Raw genomic sequence first — 27,442 nt, 5'->3', positions numbered from 1 at the left:
TTTTTACAATAAGTGGGGCCATTTTATCGGTGACAAATGTTTTGGATAGATTGTTATAGCAAATATCAATGTAAACAAAGTTTTGTAAGACAACCTTATCCTTACCCCTAACCCACAGAATGTCATAGGGTACTTGTAAAGGCTAACCTCAACAGTTGAGGCCTGGTGCATGTGATAAGTAGATTGAGAACACAGGGACTGGAGACATTAGGGAAAAAGACAGAAGAAAGAAGAGATACAAAAAAAAAAGAAGAGAGAAGTCAAAAGGACAGAAAGAAGAAAATAGTAAAAGAAAGGAAGAAAAGAAGAAAAACTAGACAAAAAAGATGAAAGTAGGGATCTATTTGTTATAGAAAAATAGGAGATGGTGCATAATTGTGTCTCCAGACTATGACAGAAGTTGATAATTTTACATAGAACAGCAGATAGCTGCTTTTCTTGATAGAATTGCAGTTTATAAAATGGTGGGTTGACTGACTGAAGTGAAAGAAGACTGTATCTGTACATAAAATTATAGGTGAAGCTGTTTCTGTTCTTGGTGTAGAAGTCTTTTCTCATACACAAAGTAGAAGGAAACACTGTCAGTGGACTAAATATCAAAAACTGTCTTTGTTCCCTGTGCCAAGGCTCATATGGATGAAACAGTGAAATGTCTGTTCATGTGTTCATGCTAACAGGTTAGGAAAGTGTAAATAGACCATGGCATTGCTACCTACCTGCTTTACCTGATGATAAACCGAGTCTATTTGAACCAAAACAAATTAGTAAGAGTGTATCCGCTTGTGTTTTTCCATGTTTCCACGTAGAGAAAACTGGCGACCACATATGGCACAGTCGAAAGGTTTAACTCCAGTGTGCACCACCTGGTGCTGTCGCAGGTTACCACGAAGACCAAATCGTCGTCCACACACATTGCAATGGAAAGGTTTCAGGCCTTCGTGAATAGCTTGGTGCTTTTTCATGTTACCACGAAGTGTGAACATTTTGCCACATATAGGACAAGAAAAAGGTCGGTGTGTAATGTGTGTCTGCCGGTGTCGAAGCATACTCCCACGCAGTTTGAATCGCTCTCCACATAAGTCACAGTCAAAATGGGTCATGCCATGGCAACTATCTGGTGACGCTTCAGCATCCATTGACAAGAGTCGTCTTGTGCGGCCTTCACTAGATCCTTCTTCATCACAGATATCACAATCAGATAAACATTTGCCATTGTTGTCTGACATGCTGTACTCCTGGTTCATACACAAATTGCAAGGGGAGCCCAGTTTGCCATTGCACTCAACTTCTGATGTCTTGTTAAAGAGAAAGTTCTTGCTGTCATTGCTGTTACTATTGTTGTTGCTACAGCTGCTGTTGTTAGTGTTGACATTGCAACTGCTATTGCTACTACTGCTGCTACATTTGGTGCTGGTGCTGCCAATATGGGTAAGTTCGTGGTCCCGTAAATCATGAACATGGTAAAATCCTTTACCACATATGCTACAGTGCTGCACCATTTCTTGGTCAGCATCGAGATCAGAATTGCAGGCTCGAGTTGCTTCTGCAAATGCATTGATGTGCATGAAAGCTGAAGAGTGCTTTTTGGAATTACTGTGCCTGCAAAATCAACATATTAACATAAATTTATAAATTTAATAAATATACAAGTACATAAATCTAACATACATATAAACATACAAGGGCATGCTGAAAAGCTCCTGGCTTTGGATAAAAGAAAACTAGGAGGTTCGGTTAATTACAATTTTATTCAACATATTTCCCTCTCAGATTTACACACTTATTGCAGCAGTTCTTCAGTATTTCTAAGCCCTGTAAAAGAACTTGGAAGGTTGGGCCTCCAACCAGGCCTTTTGCAATACCCTTAAAGCCAGGAAAGTTTTAGCACACCCGTGTAAGTAAAAGTATACACATATTAACACCTATAAACATATATAAAAAGAAATATCACATGTGAAGTTGCATGGCTCAATGGTTAGAGCATCGGGCTCGCTATCATGAGGTAGTGAATTTGATTCCCAGACTGGGCTGTGTGTTGTTTTCTTAAGCAAGAAACTTCATTTCATGTGGCTCCAGGTCACACATCTGTAAAAATGAGTTGTGACATCACTGGTGCCAAACCGTACCGGCCTTTGCCTTTCCCTTGGATAACATTGGTGGCATGGAGAGGGGAGGCTGGTATGCATGGGCGGCTGCCGGTCTTCCACAAACAACCTTGCCTGGACTTGTGCCCCTGAGGGTAACTTCCTAGGTGCAATCCCATGGTCATTCATGACCAAAGGGGGTCCTTTTATATATCACATCGTCTTATCTCAAATCTCTACCAATTCTATCACTACTACAAGGCCTTCTGCACCATTTATTCTCCTTGTCAGATGTTCTTACTCACTCTCTGAGCTCTGCACTAACCACTCTTCTTAATCTCTCTCAAATTATTTGGTCCTTACAAACAAAACCATATGATTTTCCACCCTACTCTAATCCTTAACCAAAGATCTTATTTCATCTTGCCAATGCATGCACAAATTCTTTGTTATTTAACACCAAAGTAGATCTTCCTGATGCAGGATCAATAACAAGTGACATCAAAGACTGTGGAATCGCTTGTAAACAGAGTGGTTGCAATTTCAAAATTATTACTTACTTCTCTCAATCTGCTGAAGCAAACGGTCAGACAGAGGTTGACTGAATGGAACTATAACAAATTACAAATTAGTTTGGATAATACACATATCTATTTATCTAAGACATAAACAAACATCAGACTAAAGACACTGCAAACACAGGGTGTATATTGGGCACTTTTACTGTTTTTGTACCACAAAATAAAGAAAAAAATATATGTTCATAGGTGTGTGTATGTTTGTGTGCATACAGATACACATACATACTTACACTGGCCATTTTGAGTTGTTTCTGCCATCACATTTTCATTTCATTTATGCAAATTACCTAGGCCATAAATGTGCTCTACTCTCTTTTTGTATAAGTATCTCATTCTGCCAGAGAGAAAATAGAGAAACTGTTGTGTTGATGATGCTTACTGAGGCAGAAACATGTGCAGGGCTGTCCTAACTGCTACCATGCAATTCAATTATCTTACCTTTTCTGGAAGCAGTGATAATTTCAAGAAAACAAAAAAAAAAATGTATGGTTTTTAATATAATCTTATTTTCAAGTATATTTATGAATATCCAAGATTTGTTTTAGGATATAACCCTATTATTACATCCATAAACCCCTTGCACAATACCTAGCATTTGAATCTTCTGTATCAACAAAATTATATCTACTGCTGTCCATTATACCCACTAATCTCTTTACATATATTTGTTCTTACTACTGCGGTATTGTCGTCATCATCATCATCATCATCATCAAGGCAGCAAGCTGGCAGAATTGTTAGCATACTGGGTGAAATGCTTAGCGGACTTTCATCCATCTTCACATTCTGAGTTCAAATTCCACCAAGTTTGACCTTGCTTTACATCATTTCGAAGTTGATAAAATACTTTCCAGTTGAGTATTGGGGCTGATGTAATCAACTTACCCCCTCCACCAAATTTGCTGGCTTTGTACCCTGGGAAAAATGCTTAGCGGGATTTCCTCCACATCTACATTCTGAGTTCAAATTCTGATGAGGTCGACTTTGTCTTTTATTGTTTTGGGGTCGATGAAATAAGTACCAGTTATGTACTGGGGTTGATGTAATTGACTTATCCCCTCCACCAAAATTTCAGGCCTTGTGCCTATAGTAAAAAGTATTATTATTATTATTATTATTATTGTTATTATTCAGTAGTCTTATTTTTATTGGGTGCTTTCACTGTACTATTGAGTACAGCTCTGTGTGTCTTGGGTAAGTGCTGTCTTGTTAAAGAGAAAGTTCTTGCTGTCATTGCTATTACTATTGTTGTTGTTGCAGCTACTGTGGTTGGCATTGACACTGCAACTGCTATTGCTAGTACTGCTGCTGCATAACAATATATTTTTGTAAGTCCTGGTGTTTTGGTCATGTTTTTTAACCATACCTAATGCACCTACTATTATGGGGATTATTTGTTTCCAGGCTCCCCATTTGGATTATCTCCATTTCCATATCTTTGTATTTCAAGAGTTTCTCTGCTTCCTTTAGAGAAACATTATCATTTGTTGGGACTGATATGTCCCAAAGCATTATTTTTCTTGGTGGTCCCTAACAACAATATCTGGCCTATTAGCCTTGATAATTCTATTTATGTCTATCGGCATATCCCAGAGTATGGTTATTTTGTCATTTTTTGACACCCTTTCTGGGATATGCTTATATCATTTTTTTTTTCTGTTGCCATTCCATAGAGCTGCACAACTTCCAGTGCATATATGTCCCAACTCTGTCATGTCTGTATATATATTCTTTTTAGCCAGGACTGGACAGCCAGAGGCAATATGATTTATTATTTCTTCCCCATCACCAATTATTCTGCAATTATTTATTGTATTTTCCTTCATTATGTGTTTTTGTTGGGGAGGCCTTGATATTGTATTGCAATTAAAAACCCTTCAGTCTTTGCTTTCAGTCCCAAACTTCTCAACCACTGCTGGGATTTTACTTTATCTATTTCTTTTCTGTTTAACTTATTCCAGTATTTGCCATGTAATGGCTTTTCTTGTCATTGTTCTATTGTGGTATTTTGTAGCTCCAATTTTAGCTTAGATTTTAGTTGCTTCACAGCTTTTGTTATTTCTTCTTTTTCTTCATAGTTGTCAGGTATCAATAATCTCTTTCTCCTATTTTTCAGCCTCCTTGAAAACTGAAAACAGTATTTTCATTTTGCTCATACTTTGTGGCTATTTGTACGAGTTTTCTTTGGTTCTGAGTTAGATATTTCTGAGGTCCTGAGGTCTACCCTTCAATTCATTGTATATATAACCTTTTTCTGTCAGATTTTGGGTGGTATACTAAATTCTGTCATTATAATATTTTTCCTTGTCTAGCTTGGCTAATTCATGTAGAATATTATAATTGTGAATTCTAAGTGGGACAGCTAGAGTATTAATACTTATCTTATATTTCAAACTGAGTTCTGTTTTAAACACTAATCTAACTCACTAGACAAAATGTTTAGTGAAATTTCTTCTGGGATTGCATTCTGGGTTCAAATTCTACCAAGGTTGACTTTGCCTTTCATCTTTTCAGCATTGATAAAATAAGCAACAGTCAGGCACTAGAATCAATTTAATTGAGCAGCCCCCTCTCCCAAAATTTCAGGTCTTGTGCTTATAGTAAAATGAATAATTATTATTATTATCATCATCATCATCATTATTATTATCATTATTATCATCATCATCATTACTATTATTATTATTATAATTATTATTATTGAGTGAGAGAGCAGTGCGTGCCATCAAAGTGACACTGGGGTAAAATATACGAAGCCCGGTATACCCATTATGACTACCTGTCTGATAAGAGTACACCAGGCACATGCATCACAAACATATGTGCGCGTCATATCAAGATAAACAGCGCATGACCTTGCGGGTGGGGCCCAGTTAGAATTTTCTTTAGGTTGAGTAGCCCATGCCACTCAAAAGGTCCCTGAATAAGGATTGTTTAAGGATGTTGACTGAACCACCTATGTTTCCAAAGGTGAATTATCCAAACCTCTAAGAAATCCTTTCAACACATGGCTATGATGCTCCCCCACTACTTTTGCTCATGATCAGAGATGCACATATCATCAGCCACTAAGGGACATGCTCAACAGGTTAAAGTCAAACAACTGACAAACCAATCTGTGGTATTGAGCAGAATATTTGCTGTAGCCCATCTTTTATACCAAGACAAAACAATGTACATGAAAATACTTATCATTATTATTGTAACACCAGACAAAATGTTTAACAGCATTTCTTCTGATTCCATATTCTGACTTCAAATTCTGTTGAGGTCAACTTAGCCTTTCATTCTTATGGGGGTCAATAAAATAAAGAACCAATCAATTACTGGGGTTGATGTAATCGATGTTGCCCTCTCCACAAAATTTCCTTGAGCCAAAAATTAGAAAGAATTATTATTAGTATGTTAGACAAAATGCTTAGTAGTGTTTCTTACAGCTTTATGATCAGAGTTCAAATCCTGATGAGGTTAACTTTACTTTTCATCCGTTCAGGGATCAATAAATTAAGGCTCTAGGTACTAGAAGTTGATATTATCAACCTGACCTTCCCGGCTCAAAAGTGCTGTTCTTGTGACCAAATTTGAAACAGTTATTACTGTTGTTGTTGTTATTGTCATTGTAAATATTATTAGTTTTACTCTGATTGTCTAACTCCAGGGTTCACCTCATGTCAATGCAACTTTTACTACAACTATTAACATATGCTTTAAATACTTAGATGATAATTACCATTCTGTAGTTTGCTTGGTTGTTGCTACTTTCCATATCACTTTATATATTCAAGTATACATATTTTTTCATATTTTGTACTGTATTTTATAATATATACATGCACTATTTCCATTATTTCTCTTGTTGTTGTTGTTCTGTACTAGCAACTACTATTAGTAATACATTTTGCAATTGTGACTTTACATATCCATGTGTGTATATACACATACATGTGCAGGTGTTTGTGGTGTGTGTAAGTGAATGTGTATGTATGTATATATATGTGTGTGTGTATATATATATATATATATATATATATATATATATATGACATATATTAAAAAATGGAGTAAGCAAATCATTTTGCTAATCAATCTTGCATTATTATGCAATAATTCCTGCAACTATCGATTAATTTTCATTTACGGTTTCCTCCATAGCACATATCAAAGCTGATTCTTCAGAACTGCATAAAAAAATATGCCTGACCAAACCCAAGATCCACTGAATATATATACAGGTTGGGCATATCCACATGAACACATAATAGAAACAAATGAATGTCAAGAATGAAATGGCTTGAGGGAAAGTTATTTTGTTTATTAAGAAAAGCTGCTAAAGGAGTTATAACTTCTTAACATCTGATTTAATGAAGCAAGCAGTTATAAATTCTGTTGCTAATAATGTAGTGAACTACCAATTGATAAAACAATTATCTCATCTAAACAAAACAACCCTGTCTCAAACCATTTATTTCTTGGCATTCATTCATTTCTTTTATCAGTTTCTTTTGCCAAACCTTTAAGTTACAGGGATGTAAACAAACCAATGCAGGTTGTCAAAGCAGTGGGAGGAGCAGACAAACACAGATATATACATACACCCTCACACACACATGTATATATATACATGGATGCATATACACTCTCTTTGAAACTAATAAGTTTTTTAAAAATCTGTGATAAGACTGTGCATCATCATTAAGGAACTTTGGAAAGCTGTTTACAACCTATATCTGCCTTTAATGGAATTATCTCCAATATTTCATGAGTATAACCTCACCCACTAAGATGTCTAGAGAACTCAAATGTATTTTAGCTGATGAGTACGGGACGCTTTTATCTGCTGCAATTTTTGCAACTTGTAATAAAGCCTGTCTTTGTATGAAACAATTGTACTAAAAACCAATCCATTCTTGTTGCTTCTTTCTCGTTTATAATCACCCCACATTACTGTATGGATAACACCATATAGTTTTTCTGGTGCATCTAAGTTAAGTACCACATTCAAGTAAATTCATTGGAAGTTACTTGAATCTTAATTGCTTTGATTGAATATATATATATATATACACACACATATATATATCAAGTAAGTTTATCTTAATCTTTTTGATGCAACTCTATTCTATACTGTTTTCTCCCCATCGTTTTCTCTCACATCCTTTCTCTAATTCCTTTTTTCTCCCCTTCACCATTTTCTATCTGTCTGTCTCTCTCTCTCCCTTCTCTCTCCTTTTCTCTATTGTTGCTTACACATGATCATCGTCCATCTTTCTTCTTCTCATGTTATCATCTTTCTTTTCTTTCAGGACTGTCCTAAAGACTGGACGTATCCTATCTCTCTTTCTTCTATCTTTTTTCTTGTCAAAGAAAATACTTCTCCAGCATTCAGTATTTTACCCTCGTTCTGGTCGAACAACCCTCCATGTTTGTTTCTGTTCGGTTTCATTGTATGTCTCTACTGTCCTGTTTTTGTTCCCGAATTTGACCCTCCATAAATTCCAAATTTTATTTTGGTACTTATGGAAGCAACTGTCTTTGAAGACTCGCATTGTTGTTCAATGCTCGAAATGAGATGTAGATAGGCAGCCAACAACTGATGAAGTGCCGTTCTTTATGTTACTTGTCCTACTTTCCATTTGTTTCACTCGTTGTTTGCATACTGAACTCATTTGCTTTTTTATTTCATGTTACTGTTGGTGACGTCCTGTACCCATATGTGTGTGTGTGTGTGTATCTGTGTATATAAATATATATATATACTAGCTGAAGGTGACCCGCTCTACGCGCGGGTAAGGGTGTGGTTGTTACTTTCTGTTGCTTCCTTTCAGCACGTAAAAAGCAGCATCTGAACGTGGCCGATTGCAGCGCCGCCTTGACTGGCTTCTGTGTCAGTGGCACGTAAAAAGCACCAACCGATTGTTGACGCTGCGAGCCCCCCTGGCACCTGTGCCTGCGGCACGAAAATAGCACCCACTACACTCACAGAGTGGTTGGCGTTAGGAAGGTCATCCACCTGTAGAAACACTGCCAGATCAGACTGGAGCCTGGTGCAGCCTCCTGGCTTCCCAGACCCCGGTCAAACTGTCCAACCCGTGCTAGGACGGAAAACGGACGTTAAACGATGATGATGATGATGATGATTCTCCCTCTTTGTTTCTCTCTCCTTTCTCTCTCACTTTCCCACTCTCTTACTTTTCTTTTCTCTCGGACTCTCCCTCGCTTTCTCTTACTCTCTATCTTTATCTATCTCTCTCCCATTTATAAACAACAAAAGATCTTGAGTAAGTTGAGAAATAAAATATTTAGAAAGATCAATCATAAATATCAGGCAGTGGCAACGGAAAGGTCTGCTTCAAGGCAGACAGCAAAACGCTAACATTTAAAAGGGACAGACGAACTTGCGAGCTGAATAAAAATAATAAAATATTGGAAAGCAAAGTTTGAAGGGATAGAATCTGAGGATAGTAGAGTCACCATGACTAGCATTTCTTAACGACGGACAGTTTAACGGCTGGCGTAAAATTTTGAACTTGATGTAAAAGAAAATTCGTAAACACCAAGTTTTGAAGTGATTCTTTCTCAAGACAGTAGACTCACCATGGCAAGCATTCAAAACCTCTTCATCATGGACGGCAACACATTGAAGATTAAAAGGCTGGCGCAAATTTTTTAGCTTGATGTAACAGAGAATTCCTAAACACTCGCTCCTTTAAATTTTAATCCCCTTCCAGCCCCATTTATACCCCTTTTCACCTTTTGGTTAATATAACCCGATTTCATTCGGGTCTACTGGGGCCACATTTTATAAGATGAGGAATTTTGTCCTAGAGATCACGCCTTTCATTTGAGGAAAAAAATAGTTGTCATGCAAACTTGCCAACACTTTTAACCCTTTCGTTACCAAACCGCCCAAAGCCGCCTGAAAAAAATTTTGGCTAATGTGACCAAACCGCCCAAACTCGCCCGTATTTACCTATTCATATTTAAATGAGAATATCAGAGCAAATCTCTTTATTACATTCGTGAAACCACGTGATTATACTTCGTAAACAGTTCATCTACAGTTTTGTACAACAATCGAAGTGTAATTTTAATTCCGTGAATTTTGGGAGATTTTTTCCAAAATTTGTTCCTATTGTGTTTTCAAACTTTGTAATTCTGACAAAAAAATGGATACGAATTTCATCATATCAAGCAGTGAGTCAGAATTCGAAGGATTTTCTACTGAAGACCTTGATAAATCTAACTCTATGACTGAAAAAAAAAAAGCACGTGGTATTTGATAATGCATCTGATGTTTCATTTTCCGAAAGTGAAAACAGTGAATCCGAGAGCTCCAACAGCGATAAAGAAAATGAATTGGCACCTGAATGGAGTGAAAATTGAAAAACTGTTTCTTTCGGTGATTTTTCTGAAGAAACTGGACCAAGCCACAGACTTTCCCAGGAGAGTAAAGCCTTAGACTATTTCTTTTTACTTTTTCGAATGAGCCTATTTGAAATTATTACGGCGGAAACGAACCGTTACGCTAAATGTAAACAAAGCGAAAGAAAGGATAGTTAGTGGTTTCCCCACAACCTTAAATGAAATTAAGACTATTTTGCCATAAATATTATTATGGGTATCAGAAAGTTACCCAGAATAACAAATTCTATCGTAAAATTTTGTTGTATACCCAATTGAATATTAGCTTATAACCCATTTTCTATAGCGATGTTTGAACAAAATTTTAATAATTTTATATTTTGTTGAATTTACCTGTATCTACCTGCAATTAGAGTCACTTTGTGACAAAAATTATAGTATAGAATTGGTTGAGAACATTTCATTCAATTATCTTCCAAAAATCACATCAATATATTGATAAATAAAAAAGTTATAGTTGTTTAATGAAACCAGACTAACTTTATGATTATGTTAGAAATTAATTGAAACACATAAGGGGGTGTATTTTGGTCAGAAATATAGTAACGAAAGGGTTCATAGGTGTGCATATTTTCAGCTGAACCGACCGACCACATAATGCACACATATATTATATATATATATATATATATATATATAATATATATATATATATAATATATATATATACATATATATATATATATATACATATATATATATATAATGTGTGTGTGTGTGTGTGCATGCATTATATATACAAATTATATATATATATGTATAAATTAAATTAGAGATAAAACCACTAATAGGCAAAAATAAACAAAAACAAAAACATAAAAATAAAAATATAATATAGAAAATATAGAAAATTGAAAAATTTAAATTATTTAAATTTAAAATAAAAATTATTAAATTATATTTATAATTTGTTTAAAAATATATATAACTATCAAAAAGTATTAAAAAGTTTAATATACATAAATACAGATATATACACTTTGTATATATACATTATATATACATATTTATATATCGAACACACACACACACACATATATAAATGAACGCAATGAATATCTGATTCATAATATCTGTTCTCATGATTGTGTGTTGTTGGTAGCAATGATAATTCTCCCTATGAATGCAGACAGATACATCAAAGAAAGCCGTCTGACGAACTTATAAAGGGAAAGTGAAAGGGAGTTGAGGGGAATACATTAAATAACGGGAGTGGACTTCTCAAAGTTATAAATGAAGGGGAATAAGAGAGGGAAAGGAGGAAATAGCGTGAGTGAGGAAGATGGCCCCTAGCAACCACAACTTTCAAGATAGGGATTTCTAAGGTAGCCCACGGGCATCGTCACCTCATTCTACATGTCCCTGTAAATTTTGGAGCGAATCGGACGGGATGTAGAGGCATTGAAGGCAATCCAAGCGGTAAAAACGCATTTCAGTTTTATATATAGAGATATACATACATATATATATGCATATATATTATTTATATATATATACACACACACACACACATATATATATATATATATATATATATATACACACGTGTATACACACACACACACACATCTATATACCCGTATAGTCAACCAGGTGATACACGAAGGAGTCATACCCAATGACTGGTGCAGCAGCATACTAGTCAACTGCTACAAAGGTAAAGGTGATGCCCTAGATACAAATAATTACAGAGGTATCAAGCTGTTGGATCAAGTAATGAAGGTTACGGAGAGGGTCATAGCCCAACTAATCAGAGAGAGAGTTAGTTTAGATGAGATGCAGTTTGGGTTCGTGCCAGGAAAAAGTACCACTGATGCTATATTCCTGGTAAGGCAGCTGCAGGAGAAATACCTAGCCAAGATAAGCCCCTGTACCTGGCTTTCGTTGACATGGAGAAAGCTTTTGATAGGGTCCCCCGATCCCTTATCTGGTGGTCAATGAGGAAACTAGGGATAGATGAATGGCTGGTGAGGACTGTGCAAGCCATGTACAGAGATGCCGTAAGTAAGGTTAGGGTTGGCAACATGTACACAGAAGAATTCAAAGTAGAGGTTGGGGTCCACCAGGGTTCAGTACTCAGCCCCCTCCTATTTATCATAGTACTCCAGGCAATTACGGAGGAATTCAAGACAGGCTGTCCCTGGGAGCTCCTCTACGCTGACGACCTTGCTCTTATTGCTGAGTCACTATCAGAACTGGAGGAGAAGTTCCAAGTGTGGAAGGAGGGTTTAGAATCAAGGGGCCTTAGAGTCAACCTAGCTAAAACCAAAGTACTAATAAGTAGAAAGGTAGACAATCCACAAATATCTTCAGGAAGATGGCCCTGCTCGATCTGTAGAAAAGGTGTAGGTAGAAACTCTATAAGATGTACCCAGTGTAAGCTATGGACACATAAGAGGTGCAGCAATGTCAAAGGTAGGCTAACTGGGAAGATAGTTTTTGTATGTGGCAGATGCTCGGGAGCATTAACCTCCGAAAATCTGCAGAAAACAACTTCCGTCACTTTCCAGGGGGAAAAACTAGAAGTAGTTGATAGCTTCCGTTATCTAGGTGACCAAGTCAGTAGTGGGGGTGGGTGCACTGAAAGTGTAACTGCTAGAATAAGAATAGCCTGGGCAAAGTTTAGGGAGCTCTTACCTCTGCTGGTGACTAAAGGCCTCTCGCTCAGAGTAAAAGGCAGACTGTATGATGCGTGTGTACGAACAGCCATGCTACATGGCAGCGAAACATGGGCTGTGACTGCTGAGGACATGCGTAAGCTCGTGAGGAATGAAGCCAGTATGCTCCGATGGATGTGTAATGTCAGTGTACATACTCGACAGAGCGTTAGCACCTTGAGAGAAATGTTGTACCTAAGAAGCATCAGTTGTGGTGTGCAAGAGAGACGATTGCGCTGGTATGGTCATGTGGCGAGAATGGATGAAGATAGGTGTGTGAGAAAGTGCCAATCCCTAGCAGTTGAGGGAACCCGTGGAAGAGGTAGACCCAGGAAAACCTGGGACGAGGTGGTGAAGCACGACCTTCGAACTTTAGGCCTCACTGAGGAAATGACCAGAGACCGAGACCTTTGGAAATATTCTGTACGTGAGAAGACCAGGCAGGACAAGTGAGCCCAGCCCACTTATGAATGCCTTTCCTCCCTTGGACACAAAGACCGGTTGAGGCAAGCGAAGTCGATATAGAACCTCATCCGACGACAGACACCCATCCCAACCCCCCATGCTTGCGAAGACATGTTGGGGCAAGCGAAATCGAAATCGAAATCGAAACCGAATTGAACCAGCCAGGATCCCTGGCCTGGTGGTACGTAAAAAGCACTATCCGACTCGGGGCCGTGGCACGTAAAATACTCCAATGCGACCGTACGACAGGCACCCATGCCAACCCCCTTTGCTTGTGAAGACATGTTGGGGCAAGCGAAATCGAAATCGAATTGAACCAGCCAGGATCCCTGGTCTGGTGGTACGTAAAAAGCACTATCCGACTCGTGGCCGTGGCACGTAAAATACTCCAATGCGACCGTACGACAGGCACCCTTGCCAACCCCCTTTGCTTGTGAAGACATGTTGGGGCAAGCGAAATCGAAATCGAATTGAACCAGCCAGGATCCCTGGTCTGGTGGTACGTAAAAAGCACTATCCGACTCGTGGCCGATGCCAGCACCGCCTCGACTGGCTTCCGTGCCGGTGGCACATAAAATACACCAATCTGACCGTGGCCGTTGCCAGCCCCGCCTGGCACCTGTGCAGGTGGCACGTAAAAAGCACCCACTACACTCACGGAGTGGTTGGCGTTAGGAAGGGCATCCAGCTGTAGAAACATTGCCAAATTAGACTGGAGCCTGGTGCAGCCTTCTGGCTTCCCAGAACCCCGGTCGAACCGTCCAACCCATGCTAGCATGGAGAACGGACGTTAAACGACGATGATGATGATGATGATATATACATCTCATCATCATCGTTATCGTTTAACATCTGTCTTCCATGAATATATGGGTAGGATGGTTGACAGGAGCCAGCCAGGTAGAAGACTGCCCCAGGTTACTGTGTCTGTTTTAGCAGGGTTTTTATGACTAGAATCCCTTGCTAACACCAACCACTCTGTAGAGTGGACTCGGTGCTTTTAGCATAAGGTCAGTTTTGGCATGAGTTTTACAGCTAGATGCCCTTCTAAATGCCAACCACTTTACACTGTGGATTGGATGCTTTTTATGTGGCACTAGCACTGGCAGGGTCACCAAATAACTCGTGAGACAAAGAATTTTGAGAGGGCAGGGACATTTGAGAAGGGGAACTCATGTCAGAGGACGAAAGATTACAGTGTGACTGAAAGACTTTTCATTGTTAATAAAACTTATCTAATCACCTATCTAAACATTTTATGAACTAATACATTTGAATTTATCTTGATTTAAATTTGTAGTGCTTCCTGTTCAAAAATTACCTTCTTTCTATATGAAATAACTTATAATATCCTTATTTTGAATGAAGATTGCCCCTTTTGGTCAAACTGCTCCTAGTATTCTTGTTTTTAAGTGCTTTATTCATTGACAGAGCATTTTCATTACCAGAGACCTATTTCTGCCAACTTGATTCTACATGACACTTTCTAGTCCTAATTGAAACTATTTCACACTGCTTAATATTAATTGCTAACATAGGCTCAAAGCCTTGAAATATAGGAGCTGGGTATACCTGATTAGACTAAATACCATACTTCCCTTAATATTGTTATATGGCTTGACAGTTTTGGAGAAATGTAGAGTTATTTATAGCGGCCTCAGATTCGACTGATACTTTATTTCATCAACCTCTAGAATGATGAAAGTCAAAGATGATCTCAGCAGGATTTGAACTCAGAATGTAAAGGTATGAAACTAAGTGCAGCAAGGCATTTTGACAATCACTCTACCAACTCTGCCAATCCACTGTTTCTCACTAAATATTGGTAATTCTTTGCTTAATGCTTAAATACCCCACTTTATATTTCCTTTCCTTGCATATAACCAAAAGAAAGTTTTGTTCTTTTATCTGAAGATACTGACAGATGAAATAAATATCATACCATGAAGAAAGGTCACAAACTTCATCTTGAGATCTGATCTCCAACTCTGATTCATCCATCTTTTAAATCCTTGGATCTGAAAATTGAAAATAGGGAAGTTAATTTGAGTTGACAAATCAGAATGTCCTGCAAGAAAAAAAGAAAACAAATCAATTATTTCTCAGTCTCTGTAGCTTTACTGATTGGATGGTAGACATTTGTTTAGCCCCAGATCAGTTCTTGGTTGAGTATAACTGATCAAAGCCTTCCAGCTATACTATTTTTTTCTTTTTACTAACAGTGTACTTTATCTGATGTGCCCTTCTCTATTTTGAGACAGTAGGGTGTGCTTTGAGAGATATTTGGTGCTTTTCTAGCAGGTTTAGTGACCCTATGCAAGATTCCTTGCTGCCTAGTGGATAAATAATGGGTTACAGGGATACTATTTAGAAACTTTGCCTTTAGGGAAGTTTTTATTTAGATCAAGTTGTGCATGACTAATTGTGTGCCTTTAAGTATCGTATTTAAGAGTTGAACACAGCACTACAAAATAACAATTGTGATTCAGTTTTACAGTGCCTCATTGTTTACAGCAGTGAACTGTCCTACCTATGGTGCCTATTTACAGTTAGACTGGATTATTTATGAGTTCAGTATCTTAACCAGAGATACTGTGCATTGCTAGGAATAGGATATGTGCCATTAATCCTTTAGTCAACAAATTGATATTGTATTGTGATTCTTGTGATATGAGGTTGAGGGGTAATAGATGTTGATTGACTGAGAACTTCTGTTGTTGTTACTGGAGTAGTCTTGGTCAGAGAAAATTTTAAAGAAATTTTGCTGCTATATTGAGCAGGGATATCAAATATTTAGAAGAGTAAACCACTATAAAAGGAATGAGAAACCAGTTCAGTATCCAATTCTGTGATTCATTTATTCCAGAAAAATTTTAGAAAAATGTTACAGAGTTTTAAAGTTTGATCATTTTTACCCAATCAGAAAATAGGATTTGGAAGCTAGCATTTTCTGCATGATAGATGTCTATCACTGAATGAAAGCAAAATCATTTTGATGGTGAAGTTTTAAACAAAATGAAAATAATTACATATCATATAAAAGAGAGCGAGAGAGAGAGAGAGGGGGGGGGGTTGGAAAAGCAAGTGTGAGAGATATACAGTGAAAGAGAGAAAGAGAGAGAGAGTGGTAAATATATATAGAGAGGAGAAAAGCATAAAAGACAGAGAGAGAGAGAGAGAGAGAGAGAGAGAGAGAGGTAGACGTGGTGATCTGAAAGTTGAGTTATTTCTCATAGTAGATTATATTTTTTGATTACTAAGTACCAAAAACCTTCTCATTAGGATACAGATTTCAAAAATCAAATCTATTTTTCTCAACAATGCACCATTTCAGAACCTTTCTGTGATATACACAAACATACACTCTCATTTATATAATATATATATGCACACATACACACATATAAATTCATGCCTGAAAATCTATTTCTGTATGTGTTTATGTATACATGTGCAAATCTGTAAAACTTAGCTATTTGATAAATAAAGATTAATAAAATTAGTACCAGACAGCAATGCTTACTGAAGTTGATATGACTGACTAAAACTCTTGAAGATAATGTCCTGCCAACAAGTAGTGAAAAAATAAAAGAATTAGTACCATAGAGTAGTTTCAGGACCATGCTATTAGCTAAGTACTAGATTGAAAAACAAAAATAAGCACTAGGATTAACCTGTTCAGCTAAAACCCTTCAAAGTGGTGCCCCAGCATTCAAATATGCAGACTGAAACAAGTAGAAGATAAAAGATTAAAAAATATAGCTGAAGCAGGCAACACAATTTGATCTGAATATGTTCTTGCCCAAAACTAGAACATTAACTAGAGTAAGTGGGTGCAAACATGGCTATGTGGTTAAGACATTCACTTCCCAACTGCATGATTTCAAGTTCAATTTCATTGTATGTCATCTTTGGAAAGTATCTTCTGCTGAAACCACCTATTGAAAACCAAAACTTAGTGAGTGAAATTTATTAGACAAAAACTGTGTAGAAATTCAAGACAGATGTGTTGTTCTCTGTTTGAATTGTCTGTCAGCCTCTTTTGATGGTCAAATGTATTGTCAGTTTCTCCTATGTTACTTTCTAGTTGGGTCATTGCTCAACCACATACGATCTTGGGTTATTGATTTTGTCTTTGATGAGTGCTGGTATTATTTAGTCCTTTACTTGTACTCGTACATAATCACCAGGATCCAATGATGTGAGTGGCTTTCTTGTGTGTTGGTTGTAATACTTCTAAATCAGCCTTTGGAGGTCAGCATATCCATCTGATAGATTTATTGTATGAGGGTACAGTAGCTGACATGATGTAGGTAGTATTGTCCTCAAACGTCAATAATACATAACAAGTTGTGCAGGTGATTTACCAACCTTGTCTATTGAAGTATTTATTAAGTCTAACAGTTCCAGGCAGTTCTTTTGTTTTCCTCTCTACATTCTTTTATCAATATCTTCATGAGTTTCATTCTGAGTTCAAATTCCACAGAGGTCAACATTGCCTTTGATCCTTTTGGGGTCGATAAATTAAGTACCAGTTGCGTACTGGGGTCGAAATGATTGAATGGCTCCCTCCTCAAAAATGACAAGCCTTGTGCCTAGAGTAGAAAAGAATATCTTCATGAGTTTCATTGCAATTTCAGCTGGTCCATTTGATTGTAGAAATCATTGACTGGCTTTGATATGGTCAAAGTCCCACATTTTAGCAAAATTTTTCAATTCTTCAAAAAATAATTGCAAAGCATTGTTTGAAATTAGAATTTCTGTTATTCCTTCTATGACAAAGACTGGTTTCAACTTGTTTATAATTGTAAAACTGGTTTGATTACTCAACTGTATTATCTCAGCAAATTTGATGTAATACTCAACAATAATTAAATAACCATCACCACTAGTTCAGAACAAATCAACACCAACCTTTAACCATTGACATTGAGGCAGTAACAGTTCTTTAAGACTGTTCTGAATTTTACACATATGATATGCTTTTCAACTGCTTTCCAATGAATCCCTGACAGGCAAAGACTGTACATCTCTGGCTTTGATGTTCCTGGTGAAACTTTCACTTCTGAATGATTCAGGGATGATTCTACTGTCACTTTTGAAAGGCAATTGGTTGTGATATACAATTTCATCACAGAACTCCCAATATGGTTTCAATGATGGCGGTTCCAGAAGGGTAAGGAGGTAACTAGTAGTGCAGAGAAAAGAGAGGATGTAATATGTGCCAATTCTGCTCTCAAGTGATTACAGTAGCCAAGTAATGCCACAGACAAAGGAGTGATGAGTGTTAAAGAAAGGGGAGTTGGGGCATGAGATGTAGGGAATGTATGATGGGGCAGAATGAGTGTAGGTACAGGGCCCTACATGTACAAGCATAAACAAAATATTTTTAAGGTCTCATCTTGTTGTGATGGATGGATCTTCTTGAACACAGCAAATTGCCAATCATTTTGATCCCTTGTTAGCTGCTCTGTGAAGCTCAATATCTTGAGACCAGCCTTCACTACTCTGGTTTCTCCTCACCCCAAGCAGTTAAATCTTTTACCTTTTACTGCTTCATCCAATGTCAACAAATCATTTTCCTGTGTGCTTATTTCTAATAGCAAAATGATTTTGCTTATGGTATTTTGCCCATAGTTTCCCATAGGCAGGGCATTATTTAAGTGAATGAATTCTATCATATTTTACTACATGAATAGATACAATCATTTGTGGGATTTTCTTTGAATTTTGGATGGGGTGCTTTTAAACTGTCCTGGGTTTTTTTTTTTTTTTTGCTGGTGTTTGTGTCATGGCTAAGATTAAAGAGCCTTCAGTGATCCATTTAATCTGTGTATCATTTTCTACATCCTGAAGCAGTGGTACTAAAATATATTTGTTCTGTATTCCAAATAGAATCCTATCTCTGAATAAATTGTCCTGTAAATTTCAATATCAGTTAGAAATAAGTCAAATTTCTTTGATAGTAACTGGTTTCTACTAAAAAAGTTGATAGTGGACACATGTTTTTTTTTGTTTTTTAGGGTGACAGTACTCTCAGAACTTTGTTTAATAGTTATAATTTTATCTTTATCATTTAGGTTAAGTTGCAACTTGCACTTTTCTGTCTTTTTCCATTACTCTTGGACTAACTGAATAAAGCAAAAGTCATTGCTGTTTCCAGACCTGCAAATCTCAGGTTTAGACTAATTGTATCGTAAAATATGACCAGGGCACTTCACTTTCAAATGGCTTGCACATGCAGTTTATGTGCACATAAGGGCAGTTCAATAAAATCAATAAAATTAAAGGAGAGACTAAATACTCATCTTTGTTAAAAGGTATATATTAGTGACAGTATTAATACAGAGAGGTAATATTTATCTCCACATAAACATGGATGTTTTGTTAGAACAAACTACACTGCTGTAGTTACCATGATGAGAAACTCTCACATTGGCTTTTTGGTTCAAAATGCACATTTGTTTATGTTGCGAGCAGGGAGATAAATCCCTGCCACCTCCAGATCAAGCGATTTCAACCTTGTTTAGTCTTGTCAATGATGAACACTCAACCGCAAGAAGTAGCAGCGAATCATCACCCTGCCAGCAATATATAGATTGACAATACCAGAACAGACGCTGGTGTAAAAATGAGCAAGTTAGCTTGTTAAAAAAAAACATATATTAGCAACAGAGGCAGTATTAATATCAAGTGCATTTTGTATAGAATATAAAAAAAACAATGAGAGTTTCTCTCGTGGTAACTACTGCAGTATAGTTTGTTCTAACAGAACATCCACTTTTAAGTGGGGATAAATACTATCACTCATCTTTGAGTCTTTATCTTTCTTCTGTGGTGAGAGGTTACCTTATTATAACACCGTGTTATGTTGCATTATAATGAGATAGATAACTAGATAAAAGGTGACTTTACTCATAGCTTATTAATCTGGGGGACATGGCTGGAATACTGACTCAAACTGAATATTTTATCAAGATGATGGGTTAAATAAATAATAAGTAATTTTATAATTGAAGGGAAGTAACTCAAAACACTACAAATATGGTCTATGGGTGAGGTCAGGCCAAATAATACTTGACCCCCTACCATATCAGATACCTTACTGATCCAACAAGGATTTACACTGCTGTTTTTGTTGTTTAGAGTCATGTCAACACTTGGCAGATCAAAGGAATTCCAGCCATGACCATCTTGTCCTTCTCTCAGTCATTGTGTATCAAAAACTAAATCATCCAATGTATCTTTCCTGTTTTAAGGGTGATTTGACTGCTATTTTTAGTAGGTTGCATTATGGTAGTAATGTGGCTATTTGTGGTGAGAGTAAGTTGATAACACCATATATTTAGTTCCTTATTTTAGTTTGTCTAAAACGGATGGAAGATGTCCCAAGCCCTCTTAGTGTGCACAGACGACAAGACAGAGATAACAGTGAGGGGAACTAGCATAGTTAACATTTACTGTGAATCATTTCAGTTGTTAGAGAAAATACATAGGAAGTGAAGAGGAAGTTTCAGAAGAAATGAGACGTTTTTCAGGAAAAGGGGACACCTCATGCCTTTGGCATATTTTTATACAGCCTGTTATCTCAATAAAGAGATCTCTACTGGTTCCCATCAATGGAATATTCCAATTTTTTTATCAACTTGGCTACTCAATGAATTATATTGAGTATTCCACAAGACTCTTGTATCCTTAATGTAATTCTCAGGCAATATCAGCTTGGCACAAAGCTGATCCTGTGAATTAAAAGTACAGTCCACCTAATTTTATAAGATTCATGCAGTTTCTCTCAACCCACTTTAACTCACAGAGTGACATTACTGACTAGTTTAAGAACTACCACACATATTTGCAAGTGTGTATATACAACTGAGTATAGGAGATCGAACAGCTTCTGTACTATATTCTCAGTCTTAATCCTACGAATGGGTTGATCTTAATAGAACAATAGGTTTTTGGCTAAAAATCATATAACAACAAAGGACAGATATCTATGTAGGTATTGTTTAACTCTAGGTCAGTCTCAATAGAGCAGATTGTTCAAAGTTGTTCACTCATAATTAGCCCATCCTATCTCTTTTTCTCTGAATCTGGATATGTATGACCAATGTCTCTTTTAATTTTTTGGTGTGTGTTTGTGCACAAATTTGCCTGTATGCCATTTTTTTTCGTTTGTAAGGGATGTATGCATTCATGCTAGCAATCTTCAAAATAATTCAGTTTCATCTCAAAACCCTTGTGCACACACATCTTTTCCTTTGTGCACATGCTGTAAAACATGTACACATGCATAGCTTAAAGGGTACATCACTTAGGACCTTCTAAAACATTAATGGTTTGAAGTGAGGATGATTTTATCTACTCTTAGCAGACCAAGATACCACAAAGGAACTCCCTCACTAAAAGAGGTTGCTCCATATAATGGACATCGAGTCCAAATACTCCTAAACCATACACAACCATCAAATACATAATAAAAACAATTTCAACAGTGTAGTACTAGATACACAAGGCTGAACGATAGATGGGATATCATAATTGGGGCTCTTTTGATCAAAGGTCTGCTTGAATAGGAGTTATACAACAACCAAACCACCTTCTAAAACGATGTAGAAAGGTTAATTAGCAAAGGTATCAATTATATCTCTAATCTATGTTCAAATGCACTGAAGTAACTATTTTGTTTTGTCTCCGCAGAAAATGCCTAATTCTACGCCAAACTGTTATACCAGATGTGGGAATGTTAACTTGAGTAAGACTGGCATCCAGTGCACAAAAGGGGAATATTTATCTTAAAACAATTGAATTTGTGACTAAGTGCTGGCCATCTGGTGATGTATGGCCAAGATATATATGCATGTTTTCCTTCTCTTTTTAATTTAGAATAAATTTTGATTGGCCACCTACTTAGGTAGCAAGGTTGTGAATGAAAGCATCTTGTTTTAACTGTAAGAAGATCTTGTAGATTTTTAGTTCCTAAATAATGTAATCATTTGTAGTGTATGAATTATGGATTTGCTTTCTCTCCTCAAGATCCCAAGTTCAGCCATGCTTTGCTCCAGATGGGTTGGCATGTATCCCATTGCTCCAACAATAATAGGTATGAAGCTGAAAGTGTATCTTAGGTACTGGATTTGCAAACTCCTTATCAATGGTCCATAGATGCCCTATTTGTCTTGTATTTTTTTTACCACATTGGTGTCCAGAGGGCAGTTGATTTTCACAACAGAACATATCCTTTCTTTGTGGCCTCATACAACAATATCTGGTTGGCTATGCTATAACTTGATGGCTGTTTTGATTTTTAAGTTTCATGGTCCCAATATGGTCAACTTCGTCACTTTTCTGTTTTTTGTTATCCTGTTCCAGACTGTTCTGGCCACCACATCAGACCTCATGGGAAGATAATATGTGGAAGACATTCTCTTGCAGTTGGCAATAATGTGGTTGATATCTTCAGTCTTGGTCTAGCACATGCTATATTTGTTTTCTGGCCTTTATGCTGTAGGTATTAGTGAGGATCTCTTGCTCTTGAATTGCATAGTAGTAGCCTTTGAAGTTGGATATCATAAACTTGTTGGTGCTCCATGTCAAGCTTTTGTTTGTGTTTTATGACCAAGTACCCATGTACTATCTTCTCAGTGAACTGGTTCATTTTTGTTATTTCATTCTGATAAATAGATTTTACTAATGCCTCTTGAGGAGAGATCTGTATCAGCTCTTATTTCATACCTCTCAAGTTCATCAGCTATCCTAATTATACTGTTGGTTACATAGTCACAAACTTGGACAAGATAGTTACTGGTCTCTTTCCTCTGCTGCAGATGTTTCAGTATCCGATGTGCTTAATATGACATCAATAGAGATTTAAGATCACAACCACCATTGTTGCATGGCAAGTATAGCCTGTCTACATCTCCACTGATGCTGAAGTTTCCTGAGTAGCTTGCAAGTTTGAACATCAATCTCATTGAATTCTTGTAGTGACCAGTTCAGAAGCCAAATGTAGACATGAGGACAGGCACTGCAAAGGTGTTGTGGGCAATACATTTGTTGTAAATTAAGAGTTCTGATGACCATGTTATCTTTACTCTCCTGAAGTATTCATTCTTGGTCTTCTCCTTATTTATGGGTCCATCATATCTGACATTCTCATCTTGTCCAAGATATCTACAATTGTCACCTGACTATAGAGGCTGTATTATCAAGCCATTCATCTTTAAGTTTTCAGAGGGCACAACTTTTCCACATTTATAATCAAAACAGCACATTTTGACTTTTAATGAGAGAACAAAGAACAACTCTGACAGGTTATCAACCTAAAATATACCTTTTTAGCAGTAAATGCTATCCAACTCAATTTGCTCCTTATTACTCCTAAGGAACAAAGTGGTATTCCAAGTTTTGGTCAGGTGTTTAATAGCATTCACTAGTGGTTGTGGCACTTTGACTAACTGTAAAGTCTTGATAATCCACCCATGTGGTATTCTACCAAAAGACTTCAGGTAGTCCATCTAGAAAAGCCTTTTGGTAGTCCATACTACAGTTTAATTTCTATGATTCATTAGTGCTTTTTTCTGGATCAGTTAGTTAATTAGTAGCTGTTGTATACAGCTCCACATTTTCTTTCCTCCAACTTACTCAGGGGTTATAACGTTGATGGTAACACAAGGTCTGGCAAGAAAGATTGAGACACCCAGTGTATAATTTGAACATGATGTTCTGGCAAACTATTGGGCAGTAATTTTTAGCAAGGGTGGTTTGGCTATTTGTGGGAATAAGGAGTGTAGTTTCAGTTGATAATCATTGGGACAGTTCTTGTGTGCCCTTGATACTTTATCCACACAATCGTATGTATGTATGCATGCGTGTGCGTAAGTACATATATATATATATATGTATGTATGTATGTATACACATACTGTCATGTCTTAGTTAACAAGGAGTGCTTTCCTATTTTAAATATACATTTGAGCCCAAGTTTTAAAAATATATTTCGACCTTTTTAATTCCGATTTCAAAAGCCAAATCTTTAAAGCATCATCACTACAATTAAAACAAGCACAACAGCCAGTGACGCCATATCTTATATATACAGAAACATATCTTTCATCTTCCATTATATTCACATCTACCCGATTCTTCCTCTCCCTTCTCTGCCCCTCTTTTGATATCGCGATATCGATTTTATCGAAGCTATAATGCTATATATATTTACATATAACTTGTTCTTCAATAATTAATGATAATAAAATTATTAATTAATAATTAATTAAATAAAATATAGTTGAAAATGAAGAGAGTGAAATTAGAGCGAACGGTGTTGCTCTTTCAACAATCTCGGCTAATAAAATGTCCGTCACCGACCATTATGCCAACAACCAAACAATTTTAGCTCATTTATTTATGTTTGACACCTTTCAAAACGCATCTACGACTGTATATAATTGTGATATATAATAACAAATGTTAATGTGATATATAATAAATAATACTAATACACAATCAATCTTCGTTGACAAAAATGGAAAGTATTCAGTGATATACTGAATACAATATATATATATATATTGAATGTAAAACCAGTGTACCGCCCAGCAAATATAATTATGCACGTACGTATTTAAAAGAAAGAACATATGGAAAATATTTCGTGTCATGTATTACAATAAATACGCGATATATTATATTTCATTTAAAATATGAGGTGCGAGTTTATATATTCAATTCGTACACCGAATAATGTTCAGGTTAATGTCAGCGTTTAACTACACACACTATACACATGCGAACAATCTTAAATTGTTCACCCGACCGTTGTGTGTCTATGTGTGTGCATATGTATACACATGGTGTGTATATATGTATGGATGTATATGTGTGTGTATATGTATATATGTGTATATGTATGTATGCATATGTTTGTATGTATGTATGTGCATGTATATGTGTATGTGTGTGTATACACACACACTCACATAGATGGAGGCGATCATCTTATAATTACCGAAGAGAAGTAGACAAATAGCTTGAGCAATATCAACTATGTTTCTTAATGGTCCATTAAAATACAAACGTACATTAAAAATAGGGGACGGAGGAAAAGTAGAATAATAATAGCATTCAGGCCAGCCATAAAACAGAACCAGTTACCGTTATGGTTCTTTGCCAAACTCGACCCATCATTAACTCTAGCAAACAAGCATTACGATCACAAATGCAACTATCCTTTTTCGCACCATCTTCTTTACGCCCAATAACGCCACATAATATTACGAAAGCCCGTGTCTTGTGCACTAACAACAAATGCAGCAGTAACAATAACAACTAGTGCAGCAGCAGCAGCGGTAACAACAACAACAACAACAACGACGGTAACAACAACAACAGCACCTGTAAACAGTGTTTCCGTCGGCAGGAGAGAAACGGGGGTGGGCTTTTCCTGTGTTACGTGCATGTGTAACTACTATTGATCCACATTTTTAAGTTTACATATACATACATGTATTCAAAGAGTGAGTGAGAGATAGACATGCCATCAGAGCAAGATAGGTTGTCATACATACACATATACACTTACATATATACACACACACACACACACACATATATATATATATATATATATACATACATACATAGATACATACATATACATACATACATACACACACACATATATGTATACATACACACACATATACATATATATACATACATACACACACACATATATATATATATATGTATATATATATATATATATATATATATAGTTACCTACCTTGCCCTGATGGCATATCTTTTTTTATAAGTCATTCTTTCTCTATTTCTTGACATCTCTTTAGAGATAGACAGATAGATAGATAAATTTAATTCCACTCGTCTCACTTGCTACTTCTCAAACTCCCTCTATATCTTTACAAATATCTAGCACACACAAACACACACATATAGAAACATTAAACGGAGACAAAAGACTAACCTTGGACCCAATAATATACAGATCGACTGGTGGTGTGGAAGCGTTCAGCCCTCTAGAAACGGCGTGCCAGGCTTAACATTCTAGCAGCAGACATTCACCCCCTCAATCAATACTCCCTTTCTTACATGTGTCTAGGTACAGTCCTCTAGCTAGCTATTTATCAATGTTGTTAAATATCTATCTAAGTCATCCGTCTAAGTATTTAAATTTTTATTTCATTTATAGAGTGTGAGTGTATATGTAAACATATATATGCGTATTTGAATAATTGAATATATAAATATTTATTTGTATATATATGTGTGTCTATCAGTGTATGTGTGCGTGCAGTTGGGACGGTGTTCACTGAATTTGCGTATCCTCTCTAAAAACATGTCACATTGAAAGAGTGTATTGGTGTCATGAAAGACAGAGAGCTGGCAATAGCTTTCTAATTTTCTTTTTTTTATGAATCCATTTAGCTCTTTGAGTTAAAAAATAACATTTTATATAATAGATAGATAACCCTAGACCTGAACAAGTCGGTCAGATATGACTTTGGTATTTTAACCGTGAATTTCTTCGATTTAGGGATGCACAACATTACACTATCTATATTTACTTGATAGTGATCCGAAGAAAATTTAGCTATGATTACTAGAAGTTCAGGTGGTCTCACAAAGCTCTCTCGTTTACTCGATGGAGAGATGGTAAGATAAATAAGTAGATGGACAAATAGATAGATAAATAAATAAATAGTTGGAGCTATAAATAAAGGCGAGATAATTATGAAAAGGTATATATCTGAATACGGATAATGAGAGGAAATTATGCCACCGTCGAAAGCAACGTTTTACTGTACAGTGTCTAAAATACATGGAAGATAATTTTACAAAAATGTCAACGTTTTTTAATATAAAATATTCAGGAAAGGAAAGGAATAGCAATGGCCATGACCTTTGTCTACCTTCACAGATTGGTAAGATTGATGAGAGGGAGAACTTTAATGCGAAGGGAAAGCAGGACCTAATCGGAATGCTTTCAAAACTAGGAACTCTGCTGAAGGTACCAAAGTACAGGGAAGTGATGGTGTTAAACTGGGTAGTGTGTTAGGTCTACCATTCAAAATTAATTCAAGTAGAAACTATTAAATTTTAGCAAGATTCTTCGCGAGTTACTGGGATAAGACTGAACGGGAGGAAGCTAAAGTGCAGGGATGACAATACTGTGTTAGCCACAGAAGAAACAAACGGAAAATGGTATAAC

General features: G+C 36.5%; 1 protein-coding gene across 3 annotated transcripts; it reads right to left on the bottom strand.

Moving 5' to 3' along the window:
- LOC115219139 (zinc finger protein 16-like) lies at positions 1–26,417 on the bottom strand. Of its 3 annotated transcripts, none has more exons than XM_029789232.2 (3): positions 26,198–26,417; positions 15,152–15,227; positions 1–1,599 (listed from the first exon to the last, which is right to left on the bottom strand). In XM_029789232.2, exons 2-3 carry the CDS (start codon positions 15,208–15,210, stop codon positions 762–764), a joined length of 897 nt encoding a protein of 298 aa, XP_029645092.1. In that variant the 5' UTR covers positions 15,211–15,227; positions 26,198–26,417; the 3' UTR covers positions 1–761. The 3 variants fall into 3 exon arrangements, with proteins under 3 accessions (XP_029645092.1, XP_036364452.1, XP_029645093.1); XM_036508559.1 differs by lacking the exon at positions 26,198–26,417 and adding an exon at positions 25,606–25,743; XM_029789233.2 differs by lacking the exon at positions 26,198–26,417 and adding an exon at positions 25,366–25,555.
- Between the last annotated feature and the right edge of the window lie 1,025 nt (positions 26,418–27,442).

This window comes from Octopus sinensis, linkage group LG14 (assembly GCF_006345805.1).
Source record: "Octopus sinensis linkage group LG14, ASM634580v1, whole genome shotgun sequence".
Classification (NCBI taxonomy): domain Eukaryota; kingdom Metazoa; phylum Mollusca; class Cephalopoda; order Octopoda; family Octopodidae; genus Octopus; species Octopus sinensis.
This window is presented reverse-complemented; position numbering and strand designations above follow the sequence as displayed.

Bases quoted from the DNA above. Each gene is read 5' to 3' on its own strand.
- LOC115219139 (XM_029789232.2), bottom strand. From the start codon at position 15,210: ATGGATGAATCAGAGTTGGAGATCAGATCTCAAGATGAAGTTTGTGAC. The intron at 1,600-15,151 runs GTATGATATTTA...TTGATTTTGCAG, and splicing joins GTTTGTGACCTTTCTTCATG to GCACAGTAATTCCAAAAAGC.